This window comes from Pipistrellus kuhlii, unplaced genomic scaffold, assembly GCF_014108245.1.
Source record: "Pipistrellus kuhlii isolate mPipKuh1 unplaced genomic scaffold, mPipKuh1.p scaffold_m20_p_7, whole genome shotgun sequence".
NCBI classification, from domain to species: Eukaryota; Metazoa; Chordata; class Mammalia; order Chiroptera; family Vespertilionidae; genus Pipistrellus; species Pipistrellus kuhlii.
In genome coordinates this window covers 20583866-20601399 of record NW_023425573.1, presented here as the reverse complement: position 1 = coordinate 20601399, position 17534 = coordinate 20583866, and the positions used below count along the sequence as shown (strand labels likewise).

The window sequence follows — 17534 nt, the reverse complement described above, 5'->3', positions numbered from 1 at the left end:
AGGGAGTGGAGTGGAAAGAGGTGAGAAAGGGTGTCAGAATTTCAAAGTAAATAAGTCTAATGTCTTTCTCCTATGCCAAGTTCAAGTATCAGTACTTTTATATTCCCACCAATTTCCTATGGTCATAGCAACTATCTTTGCAACACAGATTAGACCATCAAAAACCTAGTCCTCCAAATGGTCACCGAATGCTCTAGGTTACACACCCATTTGACATCCTTGTACCCCACATCCCTCTTGCCCGCACATCACTCATGCAGGATTTACCCTTAGAGCAAATAATTGTCCAGATTGGTTCCAAGTTTCAAGCTATTTCATATAGAACTGCAAGAGTATGTTAATAATTTGTTTTCTACTTTACAGCCCATCATATGTTCATGGGTTCTTTTAGAAAGTACAACTTAATTCAGGTTCAAAGGAGACTTAACTTAGAAAATATGTTAAACTCACAACCTCCATAAGGAATTTGGCTCTTTGCTTGCAGAATAGTTTTTATGAACCAGAACTAGCTTTGCTCTGTATATAAACTTAAAAGCATTCAAGGTTTCAGAACTTGTAAGCCTAAGGATGAGGATAATTCCCTCCGACCTTGTAGGTTAAGGTCCTGCAAACTGCCCTGAACAGGAGAATTTTAGGATTGCGTTATCAGCACTACTAATGGGGCTTTGGGGGATTTGCAACTAAATTCTTTTAAAAACATTCACCTAAAATAAAATTCTAGCACTCAAATAGAACCTGAAGTTTTGCATATGACTGATAAGTGGTTGGAGGATATTTTTCATGTTTTGCTTCCCAGAAACTTTCTGTAATCTCTTCCCCTTTGGTGTCAATGAGATACTTGTCAAATCATGTTTGCTTATTGTGGGTTTGATCCTCTGTCCCTGTGTTCAATTATTAGAAAGTTAGTTAACTCTCAAAAGAAAGATGAAATAATTTACACCAATTCAACCAACTATATAATTCTCAAACCTTCCACTCCAGTCTGTTAGCTGTGAGATCTATAAACCCTCATATATGTGACATTAAGTTCTACTTTCCTAACCAGTCTCAGGAAAGTGTCAGAGGTCCTTCATCTTCCCTTATAAAAAAGATTTCATAGCAACAGTGCTATCCGTTTAAACATTTTACCTTTTCTATTCCCGATTCCCCATTCCCACTTTTCTTGTTAACCTCTGGGAGTGACTACTGACAAACTGAAACTGAAAATTATTACCGCTGCCAAAAAGTTAGAGAAATAAATCAAAGGGAGTTTGCAGGTTTACGGAACTGAACACAAAGAATTAAAGGGCCAGAGGACACTCTTAAGATTTGTCCTCTATCAAATTAAATGTTACAGTAAAACATGTAGAGAACAGTGCTTGGCATATAGTTACTATGATTATTATTATGAAATATTAAATTGACAAATACATACTTTATTTTTCCATTAGCATTGGCATCAATACTTTGAGCTGCTTTTTGATCTTCGTGTTTTCTTTTAAAAACATAACATGTATCTTTTCTTCCATTTTCAGGCGTCCTCAAACTTTTTAAAGTGGGGGCCAGATCACGGTCCCTCAGAGAGCTGGAGGGCTGGACTATATGAACTACTAATTCCTACTGTAACACCTCGGCTGCGCTCACTGCCCAAAAAACCTGGCGGGCCGGATCAGATTCCTCTGCGGGCCGCATGTGGCCTGCGGGCCGTAGTTTGAAGACGCCTGGTAGAAACTGAATAGCTATGAAATGCATTACTATACAGATTTTTAAACCTAGATAGAATCTAGAGATCATGTAAGCACCTAATTGCTGTAATATGCACCCTACATTTCTAAAGATTAAGTAATAACATTACTATTTTAGCTAAAATTATATTAGAGAGGCAAAGTTCATTCACCTGGGTATATCAAATTAAACTACAATGAAACAATTAGAGAAAGAGTACCTTTTTTTTATTGGTATTACAGCAAAGTTCACATAAAACAAAGAAAAAGAAAAAAAAATACATTCAAATTATACCTCAAAGCTAGAAGGGAATAAAATACACCTAGTTGTACAAGTTATATACAATAATAAATCCAAGAACCTAGAAAAAATTTATTGGTAAAACATAAAAAACGATGATGAAACAAAATTATCATTATTTTAAAATATATCTTATTGATTTTTTTACAGAGAGGGAGGGGGATAGAGAGCTAGAAACATTGATCAGCTGCCTCTTGCACATCCCTTACTGGGGATGTGTCCACAACCAAGGTACATGCCCTTTTCGGAATCGAACCTGGGACCTTTCAGTCCGTAGGCTGATGCTCTATCCAATGAGCCAAACCGGTTTCAGCAAAACAAAAATTATTAAAATACAAAAGCTGTGCCCTGATGAATACTTGTTTACTTTTAGAAACTCGGTACAAGGAATAAAACATATTTCTTTACAATTTGAAAAATGTAAAGGTTTGGACATCTGACAATTGTCTCAATGTTTCGCTTACAACTTTCAGGTTCCCACATCTGTGGCTGGCTAGCTGGCAGTGATGGTCTTTTCTGCTCTGAGATCCCTTGTGGGTTTGGAATAGTCCCAAGGCCGCCTGTTCTCAGTGAATCCGTAGAGTTTCCTCAGTGCCACTCTAGCAGCTTCTTCTTCTGCAACCAGGACTGTCTCCCCAGGTCCTTCCGCAAGCAACTTTTTATCACTAGAGTAAAAACAGCAGCAGTCCGAAATTATCTGGTGCATCACAAATCAGTTTTGCTTTATCTTATTTTGGCAATATCATCCACCAGAAGGAATAGAAATAGTGGGTACCATTTTTCTTTCTACCAGCAACAGTATATGAACTGCTGATAAAGAATGTGTTCAAAGTTTGCTGATATGAGAAGCAAAGGAGTATCTTACACTTTGCTTTACACTTTAATTAAAACTAAAGGTGAAACTTTGTATCACCACCCTTTTTCTCCTCTGTAATGTCGCTGCTTTCATAGTTAAAAAGCCCTACATCATATACAATTAGAAAAATATTTATCTAACTTCTTAGTTATCTTAATATTCACTGTTTACATTTAATACTCAAATCCAGGCGTCTTCAAACTACGGCCCGAGGGCCACATGCGGCCCGCAGAGGAGTCTGATCCGGCCCGCCAGGTTTTTTGGGCAGTGAGCGCAGCCAAGGTGTTACAGTAGGAATTAGTAGTTCATATAGTCCGGCCCTCCAGCTCTCTGAGGGACTGTGATCTGGCCCCCACTTTAAAAAGTTTGAGGACCCCTGCTCAAATCCACCTGAAATCAATTTGGGGCAAGTCACTGTTCCCTAAGGAAACTAAAAAGTCCTGAACATGAACCAATTTATACATTTTGATGGACAACTAAACCGTTCTTTTTCCAGTTCTTGCCTCAGCTGAAGCTGTTACAAGTGTGGCTTACTGGTTTTTTTTGTTTGTTTGTTTGTTTTTGTTTTAATATATTTTATTGATTTTTATTTTTACAGAGAGGAAGGGAGAGACAGAGAGCTAGAAATGTCGATGAGAGAGAAACATCGACCAGCTGCCTCTTGCACACCCCCTACTGGGAATGTGCCCACAACCCAGGTACATGCCCTTGACCGGAATCGAACCCGGGACCCTTCAGTCTGCAGACCGATGCTCTACCACTGAGCCAAACCGGTTTCGGCAGTGTGGCTTACTGTTAAATCTGCAAAACTTGAATCAAAACTTTTATTTTTTTCTACAGAAATATTTAGATTAGCATATATTCCATAAATGTTATAGTAATATTCGGTTATCAAAAGCTACAATTAGCATGAAAAAGGGGAAGGGATTAAGAAGTGTGGACTGGAAGTTACAAAATAGTCATGGGATGTAGATACAGTAGCCCAGGCAGTGTGGCTCAGCAGTTACGCATCCGCCTATGAACCAGGAGGTCACATACCTGGGTTGAGGGCTCAATCCGCAGTGTGAGGCATGCAGGAAGCAGCCAATCAATGATTCTCTTTCATCATTGATGTTTCTCCCTCTCTCTCCCTCCCCATCTCCCTTCCTTCCTCTCTGAAGTCAATAACAATATATTAAAAATAATAAGTACAGCATAGGGAATCCTTACTAATAAAAGCCTAAATGATCATCATGCCATCACAAGATGACTGTGCGCACAGCGGGCACACACAGGTGGGTGGGAGCTGGGCTTGAGGCTGCATGCGCATAGAGTCCTGCCTCCTCCCAGCTCTCTGTGCAGACTGGGAGGAGGCGGATCCCTCGGCTCCATGCAAGGAGGCCTGCCTGGGGGTCCTGCCTCCTCCTGGCTTCACACGATGAGACCCGGCAAGGCCTGCCTGGGGGCCCTGGGGACCCTGCCTCCTGGCTCTGGCCTACCTCTTTGGGGCAATCCATTGAGGAGCCCAGGATGGGTGGGCAGGGCCTACCTCTTTGGAGCAATCAATCACGAGGCTCCCGCACTATGATAGGGCACAGGCCAGGCTGGAGCACCCCTCCACCCACCGAGTGTACAAATTTTGTGTACCAGGCCTCTAGTATAGTCAGTAATATTGTAATGACTATGCATGGTGCCAAGTGGGTACTGGAAATATAGGAAGATCACTTTGTAAATCATATAACTGCTTAACCACTATGCTGTATACCTGAAAACAGTATAAAATAATATTGAATGTCAACGGTAATTGAAAAATAAAATAAAATTTTTTTTAAAAAAGAGCCTGGCCTATGTGGCTCAGTGTTGAGCAGCAACCTATGAACCAGAAGGTCTAGGTTTGATCCCTGGTTGGAGTACATGCCTGGGTTGAGGGCTTGATCCCCAGTAGGAGGCATGCAGGAGGCAGCCAATGAATGATTCTCTCTGATCGTTATTTCTCTCTCTCTCTCTCCCTTCCTCTCTTAAATTAGTAAAAATATATTTAAAAAAGAGAAAGAAAACCCAGGGCGGAAAGAGTGATACTATTAGCAATCCACAGATGACTTACCTTTCCCTAAGTAGTACATAATCACAGGAATGAGATTTTAAATAATTTTTAATACAATTAAAGGTTATACTAAGGAACTATGAAAGTCATTTTTTAAGGCTTTCAATCAATGTAATGAAGTTAAGATTAAAATGTTACTAACCAGTATAAGCCAACAAAATACAAAGGCACAGCTGTGGTGCTTCCAGACTGCCTGGTAAGTCTCGGTTCAGGAGCTGAAATATTCCTTTTCTTCAATTCTTCCACCAGTAGCCCCATGGGATTGACGACCTTCCAAATCTCAAAGAGTTCTTTCCCAGTCAGCTGCGTAATTAAGAAGTCCTGCATATAAAAATAGAATTTATACATTAAATTAGTGTAAAGAAAATAAAAGCCATAATTCAAAGTACAATTTTAAAACCTCAATTAAAAACTGAATCGGAAATGGAAAAAAAAAAAGTACTATTCCTTTACATGTGCATGTAGTTTTCTCATATAAATTTTATTACAAAAATCATGGTTGAAGGTAAAATCCTGTCTCATAATTTAGAAATATATTATCAGTAAGAAAATAGTTTTACAAAGAGTTTAATGAATGAATAAACTAGTAACTTCTGACAGAAACTCTTATAAAAAGGGACTAAAAGTCTTCTGGATAGCAGCAGTTCTTTAAGTTCATGATTTTAAAAAATCATTTAAATAATGATTTCAAGATTCCGGCAACTGTGAAGCTGGGAGATCGCAGCCAGGCTGAGGACGTGGGATCTCACTGTCCTCCCAGCCCTGGAACTTCTCCTGAACGCCCTCAGTGAAATGCTTTGATTTACCTCCCTTAACATGTAATTTCACATCAACTGCCTTTTAAGTGTTTGACTTACATACTTTCAGTTTATAAAACTAAAAAGAAAAAGAAAAAAAAGAGGAACAAATTATGATCATTCAAAGCACAAGAGAATTTTTTTTGCAATAAATTATATTGTATTGAATTATAAAATATTAATTTTCATAATACACTGCAATTAACTTGTGTGAACAATGCGTAATGGGAGGGATAAATGGGGGCAAGTGGGAGAAAACAAAGAGATTCCTCAGTTCACGAAATAGAGTCAATTTCATTACAACACTTCCCCAAGTTCAAGACCTCTATTTCAGCTTCACTGATAAAAAATATTTCTAAGTTCATTCTCAGTTGGGGATTTTGAGTATCTTAATGTACGGAGATGCCTTATAAGACATCCACGGTTATTCACTATTTGCCATCAGTAATTCTCTCATCACTGATGTTTCTCTTTCTCCCCTATCCTCTCTGAAATTAATAATTTTATATATATACATATATATACATATATATACATATATATACATATATACATATATATATATACACATATATATATATATATATTAAAGATTTATTTAACTTTTTTTTTTCTTTCTGTCCACCTCAGTATGTGCAATTACTAATGACCTACCCTGATGAAAAGTGCAGTCCTCCCAGGTCCGCTGCTCTGCAGCAGGGCTCCAATTACGGCAAAGAAAGTCTGCTGTAACACAGTCGGGGGCACTGGAAAGTCTGCACTCAGCGTTAACTGCTCCACAGCCAAGTTTCTAGCCACATGGCACACGACTTCCTCACCAGTGAGAAAGTCAACAAGACTCTGAACGCCTTCAATGGGCAAGTCTGGGAATGCGTTCTCCAGAAACTGGGTGAGGCAAGCTTTTGAAAAAGATGACCCCTGTTCAAATAGCTCTTGATTATCTTTAATATTCAGAAGAACAGCTTCTTTCTCTACTCCAAGTTTCTGGCGTTTGGCCTCCTCACTTTTAATATAGCAGCTATTCACAAAGGCAGTTTTGAGAAGATCTAAGGAAAAGGTTTCCTGCAACCGATGTCCAAACGCCTGTATTTCAGCATGGTAATCCCAGTTGGGCTTCTCTGAACTGAAAATGTAAAACAGAAGACCATAGTAACACATGGTAAAAAGGACAAATCCCACTTCTAGGAATATATCCCAAGAAACTAGAAACACCCATCAGAAAGGATCTACGTCCCTTTCCATGGACCTCCTATTCCTGGAGCAAGAACCTAAGACTAAAACATTTCTCTTTTGCGATATAAGTGGATTGTGGTGGAACACACGGCCCCGATCACCCAAGGCCACGGGAAGGTCGCCCTGCAGCCAGCCGCTCACTTCCCATAGCCCGCGGGCTGGCGCCTAAGGGGGCTCCCACACGTCGGGCAGCCCCCCAAACCCACTCCCCCCGGCTCCGTCCCCGCGTCTCCACCGCAAACCTCCCGGGCTCGCACCAGGCGCGCACCAGCGACCACCTGCCCTCCTCGCCGCGAGGCCGCAGCCCCGCGGGAGGCCCGGGCCCGCGCCCGCCGCCCTGGCCCCTCCCGCGGCGGCTCCTACCGGCGCACGGGCGGCGGCGGGTTGCGGAGCAGGCGCCAGCGCTCCAGCTCCTTTTGGAAGCGGACGGCGGCGCGGAAGGTCTTCACGCCCCGAACCGGCGGGGCGAGAGCGGGGGCGACCGGGGCCAGGAGGCAGCGAAGCCCCTGCAGCAGCAGCCTTCCCAGCCCGGAAGCCATGGCTGGGGAGGAGGCGGCGGAAGGCGGAAAGAGAAGCGGCGGGACGGTATCGCGGTGACACAGTCCCCCCAGAATCCGAGCGCCGAGCCGGGCCGGGCCGCACGCGGTGGGAGGGGCGGCTGTGTTTTCCTTAACAAATAATTGCTAAGGGTGACAAAGAGGGAGGGAAGATCTATAGACAAACAGGGTCTTACAATCAAATATGGACCTACTTAGGACCCTGGTAGGAACAAATCAACTGAAAAGAAATGAGATGTGCATTATTTAAATACTGAGAAGTTTTTAATATCAGATAATTGGGGGGAGAAGGTATAAGGGGGGGGGGGGGGGAGAAGAGCCCTCAATGGTAGTATTTTAGTTTTTTCTTTAAATCTTTAAGTTTTACAGATTTACACCGAAATATTCACTTGTGAAAAAGAAGGTATCAGATTTTCAAAACAATCAGGATGGCAGTAGGTGGGGTTATTCGTAAAATAGGCACGGCCCTGAGTTGCTATCAGAAATGAAGTAAAGCCCTCACCAGGTAGCTCAGCTGGGTAGAGCATCCACCTGATACACCAAGGTCCCAGGTTTGATCCCTGCTCAAAGCACATACAAGAAGCAACCAATGAATGCATAAACGAGGCAACATACGGATGGATGTTTTTTTTTCTCAAATCATAAATAAAAATTTAAAAATAAATAAGGTAGTTCCTTAAAAATAAATAAATAAAATAAAATAAAATAAAATAAAATTGAAGGCAGATTAAGCCAGTCGTCTGTTCAAATCCTCCAACGGTTTTCCATCTCACTTAGCTAAAGTCAAAGCCTTACCATTCCCCAGGGCTCAATATGGTCTGTCCGGTGACCCTTCTGTCCTCATCTCCTTCTGCACTCCTCACTCACTCTGCTCCCGCCGCCCTAGCTGTCTCACCAATCCTAGAAAGCCCTAGGCATGTTCTCGCCTCCGGACCTTAGCACGTGCTCTTCCCTTTCCCAGGACAGCACTTGCCCCTAATTTCCACACAGCTACTCCCTCAAAAGCAACCACATAGGATGGTTGAACATAAAAATTCCTAACTGAAAGTGACTCATGGTGGGTCATCACACAAAGGTCAATCTTTACCTTCAGTGAACTTGTCTATGGTCTTTTTTTGCATCTAAATAATAGACTTTTGAAATGTCAGAGTAATCTCCTTCTCCAGATCCCACAGGGCACAAGACAACAGAATCCCATATTATCTTTTTTGCCCCCCAGTACCATCTCGAGGTGCTGTAAATGGTAACTATGCTGTACCCACCAATGTAAAAGACATATGTATGTGCCTCTCTGTTTTACTTTTTATCTTATCCTAGAGATTTCTCTACATTGCTTTCTTCTGCCCCTTAATCTGCCACCAATGGATTTCTTGTAACCCTCTTTATGTTTCCTCCTTTTATTCTAATGTGTAAAATAAGATGCAAAATTGCAATTCTTTGGAATATTTTCTCCATCTGTTGAGATTTTTGCTTTCTGGAAACTGTCCTCAGTTGGGCTTAAATAAACCCCTACAATACTTTTCTTTAGGCTGGACTTTCTTTCCTCTACCTTTTCTTTTTCTTTTTTTAATTTTAATATATTTTATTGATTTTTGCAGAGAGGAAAGAAGAGGGATAGAAAGTTAGAAACATCCGTAAGAGGGAAACATCAAGCAGTTGCCTCCTACACACCCCCTTCTGGGGATGTGCTGGCAACCAAAGTACATGCCCTTGACTGGAATTGAACCTGGGACCCTTGAGTCTGCAGGCCGACCCTCTAGCCACTGAGCCAAACCAGTTAGGGCGCTCTACCTTTTCTTTTCTTTTTTTTAAATTTAATAAATCTTTATTGTTCAGATTATTACAATTGTTTCCTCCCCCCCTATAGCTTCCCTACCCCACCCTCTGCCATTACCCTTACCTCGCCCCCATTGTCTTCATCCATAGGTGTACCATTTTAGTCCAGTCTCTTCCTGCACCCCCACCCCTCTTCACCTCTGATAATGATTAATCCACTCCCATTCTTCGCCCCTGATTCTATTATATTATATTCGCCAGTTTATTCTGTTCCTCAGATTTTTAATTCACTTGATTTTTAGGTTCACTGGTTGATAGATGTGTATTTGTTGTTCATGATTTTTATCTTTACTTTTTTCTTCTTCCTCTTCTTAAAGAATACCTTTCAGAATTATTTCCTCTACCTTTTCAACCTTTACCACTTTCCCTCCTTGGGGGAGGGGGGGGTCGAGCGTCTCTTCCCCCACCCACCCCTCCCCACACCCCAGCCTACTGTAGTAAATGTGGTAAATGTGGCTGCGCAGCTCCCCCAGGCAATACGGCGGCCCCGCGGGGCACTCGGGAGCTTACGGCAGCGCTTGCCGCAGCGCGACGCCCACGCGGCCGCAGCCCCTGCGAAACCGGCGGCCGCGCGCCCCGCCCCGCCGCCGCGGTCAGCTGATGGGCCGCCCCCGCCAGGCCGCCGCCGCAGCCGCCGCCGCAGCGCGAACATGGCGGCCGAGATCCACTCCCGGCCGCAGAGCAGCCGCCCGGTGCTGCTGAGCAAGATCGAGGGCCACCAGGACGCCGTCACCGCCGCGCTGCTCATCCCCAAGGAGGACGGCGTGATCACGGCCAGCGAGGACAGGTCTGGCGGCGCGGGGCGGGGGCGGGGGCGGCCGGTCCTCCTCCTGCAGGGGCCGTGGGGTCCGGGCCGGCCCTCTGCGCGCGGCCCGCTGCGCCTCGGTCCGCCGGGCCCTCCGCAAGCCCTCCGGTTCCCGTCCCCGCCGCTCGGTCCCGGACCCCGGCCCTGCCACGCCCCTCACCGGGACCCTCACTCCCGGCGCCTCGCCCGCCCGGCACCCCCGTTTTCGGCCCCACCCCGGCCTTCCCGCCCGGTACCCCCCGTTCCTGGTCCCACTGCGCCCCTCCAGCCCGGCATCCCTTCTCCCCCCGTTCCTGGTCCCACTGCGCCCCTCCAGCCCGGGATCCCCAACCAAAGCGCCCAAGACTCGAGTCTCCGCGCCGACGCTCTCCCCGGCCCCCGCCCCTCCAGCCCGGCCCCCACGCCCGCCTCCGCCTCTCCTTGGTGGGGTTTTGTCAGACCTGAAGGGCTTTTGCCCGACCTGGTCAGTTCCAAGCCTCCTGCTGTGGGGGCCGGCGGGCGGGCGGGGGGACGGAGGGGAGGGGAGGGACGAGGGTGGGGGGGCGGGGGGAGAGATGGTCCCGCGGGCCCTGGTGTCTGGGATTCTCTGATGGCGAGGAGCCTCCAGGGCTTCCACTCTCTTCCTTAGGCTTCACTGGGCTTCACAGGCCTCTTTCCGAAGCACCAAGGTCCCTAGAGCATTTACTTTTGCACAGCTGCAAGAACCACCTGAACTCTTCTTTTTTTTTTTAATTAAATAGTGTGGGTTTGTGTGTGTGTGTGTGTGTGTGTGTGTGTGTGTGTTTCTAAAAGGGACTTCTTTTTTTTTTTTAAGCCTTAGATGTTTTTATTTTCAAGGAAATTTTACATTCCCACCGCTAATGGAAAACCAGCATCACTTGTCCTAAAGAATTAAAATAGCGAAAACATGTTCATCTGTGTGCGCCTAAAGTCTATTCTTTCTCCTATTAAGACGTCTTGCATTGAACGCCCACTGTTCTCTGGGAAACACTGATCCGATCAGATTTTCTCATTACCCACGAAGAAACGGAGGCCCACGAAGAGTCACCGAAATATTGAGATATTGGTGAAGCCAGAAATGCATCCTGGCACTCCCCACTCCGTCTACCTCTCTGGTCTTCCCAGGGCCGCGTGATTGACTGGAGACATAGATGTTAGAACTTGAGCGTTTAGAAACCCTCAACATTTGAAGGGTTACTGCTTTCCTGTGGGAATTGGGAGGCAATGACTTAGGTTTATTGTGTTGAACCAAGGAGTGAGATTCCCAAAGTTAAAAGGCCTTCTTTTTGGAAGACAGAGGTCCTGCTGTTCTCGGAGAGCCGGAGGCATAGTGTCCGGCCTTTTGTAATCATATGTTTGGGAATAACTAGCATTGAGAGCCTGTCCATCACTGAAAGCTTCCAGCGCCAGTTGGACCTCTGTATTTTGCTTTTATATATATATGTATGTGTGTGTGTGTGTGTATATATATATATATATATATATTTTTTTTTTTAATTATTGATTTTTCACAGAGGAAGGGAGAGGGATAGAGAGTTAGAAACATTGTTGAGAGAAACATCTATCAGCTGCCTCTTGCACACCCCCTACTGGGGATGTTCCCACAACCTAGGTACATGCCCTTGATCGGAATCGAACCTGGGACCCTTCAGTCCACAGGCTGATGATCTGTCCACTGAGCCAAACCAGTTTTGGCTGTATTTTGCAGGTAGTGGCCTCTTCCTGCCAGCTTATAAGTCACTGACCTCAAACTAAGTGGGGAGTGATGGGTAGGACCTGGGTGTGGGGGAGAGGGGTGTGTGAGTCCTAAGGAGAAAAAGGGAATGTAAAAAAAGGTAAAAGACAATGATATTTGCATGATATGAACGTAGGTGGATGCACTCCATAAAAGTTAGCTGTTTTTTTATTCAGTAAAATATTTTATTTATGACTCATGCAAGTTGGATAAATTGCTGAATATTTGAGGTTATGGGGCAGGAGCAGTGCTGATAAATGTTTTATGGGAAGTGATTACATCGCTGCCCTGGGACAGAAATGTTCTGGGGGATCCATAGGTTAGCTCACTTTGCCACTCAAGCTCTGTAGGGCTCCGGTAGTGACTGGACCAGGTGAGGGGTGACGCTTTGGGATTCAGGCCCATGGAACTTATATGGCACTGGTTAAAAAGGTAGGACAGCCTTTTTAGCCAGTGCCATATTTTATGAGATTTAAAAGCACATGCTATGGGTTTGTGTTCTGTTGTTGGTCGTGGTGGTTTGTTTTTACATTGTCATAAATATGTATCATACTCTTCAATCATTCACCCATTCACTCATTCATATATTTAGAAAAGCTGTGCTTATTGAGTACCAGGCCCCGGGATACAACAGTGATCAAAAATCTTCCCTCGCCCTAACTGGTTTGGCTCAGTGGTTTGGCTCAGTGGATAGAGCTTTGGCCTGCAGACTGAAGGATCCTGCATTCGATTCCAGTCAAGGGCATGTACCTTGGTAGCATGTACCAGTAGGGGGAGTGTGCAGGAGGCAGCTGATTGATGTTTCTCTCTCATTAACCTGTTAACCGAGTGGGACCTATAAATATGTCAAACGTAAACAATATCGGGAACGGGTAGGACATATGAATACGTCCTTGAAATATATGTTGCGCCCTGAGAGGGACGATATATATTTTTTGTAATCTTTATAATTGTTTGTAAAATTTATAATTTTTTAATTCGATGTTTCCATTTTTTTTGTTGGTATTCTTTTCTATTTGTAATTTTGTATTTTCCTTTGTGCTTTATATATAAATAAACAAAAAAATATATATTTCATTTATTTTAATTAAGTATAAATAAATAAATAAATAAAGTAATATGAAATTACGTCCTCTGGGCGTGATTTACTGACACATCCTAGTGAAAGAGTGCTTGCCCGTTACAGGTTGCATAATTAAAAAGGGAACTCCCCCGTTAACAGGTTAATGTTTCTGACTCTCTATCCCTCTCTGTAAAAAAACAATAAAATATATATATTTTTAAAGACCTGTCCTCATATAACCTTCGATTGATTGATTTTTATGGCCCCGACCTGATGGAACCAACATATTGAGGAAACAGATTGCTGATGGCCTTATTCACCAAACAAGCATTTATTGAGCACTTACTGTGTACGGATCTTTGAGATAAAAGACATTTGCTGTTTCCCAAGAGCTGGACAGAGCTCTCAGTTTCTAGCGTGCTGGGAAGACGGAGGGAGGAGTGTCATTAGGTGAGGCCAAGGAGAGCCTCCTAGGGGAGATGTCATTGGATAGAGCAGTGGTCGGTGAGAAGGAAGGAGGTTGTAGATGACAGTCCAGGCTGAGGGAGACAACAGGAGGGAATAAAGAACCGGTTATTTCTACGTGACCAAAGCAAAAGGTGTATTAGTGGCCAGGCCGAAGAGAGTAATAACAGCCGGAACAGCCCGTGTCCAGTTTTGGAAGGGACTTCACTGCGGGCCACTCCTCGCAATTTGGATTTTAATTTGTAGGTAGTGAGGAACCATCAGAGTTCAAAGCAAGCAGGTGACATGGTCAGAACTTGCAGTTTCCCAATAATAATAGCTATCTAACCCTTTAAAAGTCCCTTCTCGTGTCAGTAAGAAGGGGACCTCATGTGTGTTACCACATCCAATGCTCACATCTCCCCAGGGAGTGGGAGCAGTCACCTGCCCTTACCAGCAGTTCTACCACCCAGAACAGTCTCAAAAGGTAACAGTGTGGGGGAGTTTGCTTTTGTTTTTGCTTTTTTGTAAATTGGACCTGAAAACTCATTGGTGCTAAAACTTGACCTGAATAGGTGAGACTATTTGTAATCTTTATCTCATGCAACCTGAAAATATGTTTTACTGCAGAAAAAGCAATGCATTTAATTGCAGGATCTGTCCCAGGCCCCCCTGGGAGTGTTATTGGATACGCCTCCTATTGCACTGGACATTTGACAGTTTAGAAACTTAGGTACAAAAGACTGAAATAACTGCCTAAGGTCACGTGGCTAGTAAATAATAGGACTGAGATTTGAAACTAGGTCTGAGTTTGAGGCTCTTAATTCTTTCTCCTATGCATCCAGTTTTTCTACACATTTGGAGAAATGGAGTCCAGGCACTATCAATCAGAAGTGACTAGCAGGAAGTGTAAAATATTATGATTGTACCTTTTCCTATGAATCAATTATCCTTCCTTTATACTAGTTTTCAGGGTTTAAAAAGATTGGCTCACACCTTTTCTCTACAATTTCTGCTTTAATGACCAGGAAAATAACATAACTTTTAACCATTGAAATAAGGCCAGCTGAAGTTAATTCATTTATGAAGTTAAAAGCAGTGAGGCCCAGTTGGCATGTCTCAGAGGTTGAGTGTTGACCTATGAACCAGGAGGTCACAGTTTGATTCCTGGCCAGGGTACATGCTCCGGTTGCAGACTGGATCCCTGGTGTAGGGCGTGCAGGAGGTAGTCTATCAATGGTTCTTTCTCTTCGTTGGTGTTTCTGTCTCTCCCTCCCTCTTTCCTCTCTGAAATCAAATATATATATTGATATATAAAAAAAGAGAGAGAGAGAGAGAAAAGCAGTGAGAATGGCTGATAGCATTTGGAGAGGAAAAGTGGAAGATGTAAGGGTTATCTTTCTAGTCAGGAAACTAAAATAAAATAAACACAGCATTAAGTTGAAGAATGTCAGCTGTAGCTGTCATTTTCATGGTGAGGAAACAGAAAATGAGACTCTGTGGTGAGGCGGCAGGAACCGACGACTCTCACGACAGAGACTCATTTGCCTTTTGAACTTCTTTCCTGCGGAATGCACCAAAATTTTAGTCAGTTGGTTGAAGGATTGAATTTTTTAAAGGTAGAGCTTTATTATAAAGCAGCATAAATAAGGCTGTAGACTGGCTGTCTTCATGTTTGAAAATAGAGTTTGGATATGCGTGTCCTTCGGGGACAGGACTGATTTGCAGAAGTCTTGCAGAAGAAACTCAGTTTTTCCTGGCCTACGTCAAACATAGGCAGACCTCGTGTTTGTTAAAATGTTTTAGAATATTGCACTCAAATTGATAAGCAAGATTGCAGAAAAACAATTTCTTTTTAAAACTATTCAGGTAGCATCTTTTCAGTTATTATAACAGCGATTTAACTTAAGCGTTTTACCCCTTAGACATTGCTAATGGTATGGAGACAGCTTGAGGGGAAAGTTGTATATTTACTAACAGTTCACATGGAAACAATCTTAAATAAACAACTTGATGGTTAAGTGTTATGCTCAGAAGGAAGCCTGGGGGAGTTGGGAGTTGCTAGTTTGTACAAAAGAAATCAGGCTGCTAAGTTCTGATTTATGTCATCTCCATTGCGGAAAAGTAGACCCCTACATTTATGTTATAAAGTAAAGTGGAAAAGTGAGAAAACAGGCAGCCTGGCTGGGAATGTCCTTATTCCTCTGTTGTGAGAGGGGCCCCTCATTGTTCACTCATTTTATTTTTATAGCATGGTTAAAAAAATGATTCTGGATCCAGGATGCCCGAGTTTGAATCCCATGAGACACTGGGCTGGTAACATAACCATAGTTTTCTCATTTGCAAAAATGGAGATAATAATAGGACCTACTCCTAGGGTTTTGAGATGATGTTTAAAGCACATATCATAGAACAGTGCCTCACACAGAGAAAGCACTGATATTTTGACTATTATTATTTTCATTCCTACATATTTTACACTTAATTACTGGTTTCATCACACACAAAAAAATTTCCTTCTGATGAATAGGACAGTACCATTTTGGGGGTCACTTACAGATCTGAGTTATAACTGAGTCATGCCTTTTCATCATTTCCATATCTGTTCGCTTACAAGTCACATCAGCCATGTTTTCCCTTGTGAGATCTTTGCCCTGATGCGCTAGGGTAGGGGTGTCGAACTCAATCAGAGAAGGGGCCAAAATCTAAAATCCAGCCTAAATCGCGGGCCGAATGGTTTACTGAACAGTCATAAACTGTCGTGATGGAAACGCAGCGGAGTGCAGTGATGACAGCGCGGTGCGGGCCACATTGCAAGGCCTGGCGGGACGGATTTGGCCCGCGGGCCTTGTGTTTGACACATGTGCGCTAGGGGATCCAAGACCACCGCCATGTGCTGGTCCATGATTCATTGCAGCCAAAGGACATAAAACCACATGGGCCAGGGAAGGAAGCGCAGAGGAAACCAGGCGGGAGCTTCCAGAGTCCTCACCCCATGCAGTCACACCGGAGGACTTCTTTCCTCCAGGATCGGGTTCTGACCACATGGGTGAGAAACTCCCAGGAGGCGCATGAGATTCTCGGGGTCCAGGGTGTCGGCGGGGCTGGTCACGTAGACACCACCCTCCGCTAGCACCTGCGGAACTCCAGACTTTACTAGGACAGCGGTGTTCAGCGGTCTCTCAGATGTTAACCGAACCAGCCAGCATCGAGTAGGAATAAGGAAGGCTGGAAGGTGGGAGTTTAAAACAGGCTCCTCTTCCTTTCTGCCTCAGTGGTCTCTTTTGGCTGGTTTAACCTAGTGTTTCAAGACTTCTAGCTAGATTAGGGATAGAGTTGGAACTTTGTTTTCTTTGTTTTGTTTTGTATTGATTGCAAGTTAAGAAACCTTGTTTCCTGGACCGCACACTGATTTGATCCTACCTGGATGGCTCCTGGTTTTCAGACGGGATGGTTTTTGGCCTTCCTGGTGGCACAGAGCTCTCAGGAAATCACTTTGTTGCTAAGTGAAAAGGTAGCAGCAGGATTTGTTTCTCCGGTAAAAAAGAACACATCTGTCTCCAGGTAGATAACCGGCCATCTGGCTGTAGGAGAGGAGTTACTAGTTTAGGTTCTGGTGCAGGTCCCCACCACCTTCACCCCCACAAACACCTGCGAGCCAGGAGATCCACGGAGCGTCATCATTGCCACGGGCCCTCCATCTGCCCGGGATTCCTTCCCCCACACCGTGGAAGGAATGGGAATTCCAAGTTTTCATCACCAACCTAATTCTCTATAAAAAGAGGCTAGTTTCCCTCTGCCTTTCCACTTAGGTAATCGATTCAATAAAAATCTTGTGCTTCCCCTCTTTGTTGCCAGAGGAGAAAGACTTCTTTCTGCCTCAGGAATGCAGAGGGCAGAGTTGGGAGACTTGGCGGAAGGAAATTGCTGTTTATTTGATAAAAGCAGACTGTGCTGATGACCCTGTCTGTCCCTCTCCCCTTCAGGCTACATCCTGATGTCATAGGATCCTTCCAGGCTGACAGAATTATACCTCTTTGTCAAACTAGGAAAAAATGTTCTTTTCAGTAGGTAACAGAAGTGCTTGGAGATTTACCAAGATACGAAATAGTAGCAGCAGC

General features: G+C 44.0%; 2 protein-coding genes across 4 annotated transcripts in view; one reads left to right on the top strand and one right to left on the bottom strand.

Annotated features, from left to right (window-relative positions):
- Positions 1–2333: 2333 nt before the first annotated feature.
- Positions 2334–7551, bottom strand: MRPL44 (mitochondrial ribosomal protein L44). The gene is made up of 4 exons (XM_036421957.2): positions 7337–7551; positions 6395–6863; positions 5086–5264; positions 2334–2669 (listed from the first exon to the last, which is right to left on the bottom strand). The coding sequence occupies exons 1-4, from the start codon at positions 7510–7512 to the stop codon at positions 2498–2500; spliced, it is 996 nt and encodes a 331-aa protein (XP_036277850.1). The 5' UTR covers positions 7513–7551; the 3' UTR covers positions 2334–2497.
- A 2376-nt stretch (positions 7552–9927) lies between these two features.
- WDFY1 (WD repeat and FYVE domain containing 1) overlaps positions 9928–17534 on the top strand; it is a 38148-nt gene continuing 30541 nt past the window's right edge. For 2 of the 3 annotated variants that reach the window (XM_045575527.1, XM_045575530.1), the window contains exon 1: positions 9929–10153. In XM_045575527.1, the coding sequence (XP_045431483.1) occupies positions 10017–10153 (137 nt within the window). In that variant the 5' untranslated portion in view covers positions 9929–10016. Of the gene's footprint in view, positions 10154–17534 lie in introns of all 3 variants that reach the window. The other variant, XM_036421236.2, reaches the window with a different exon arrangement.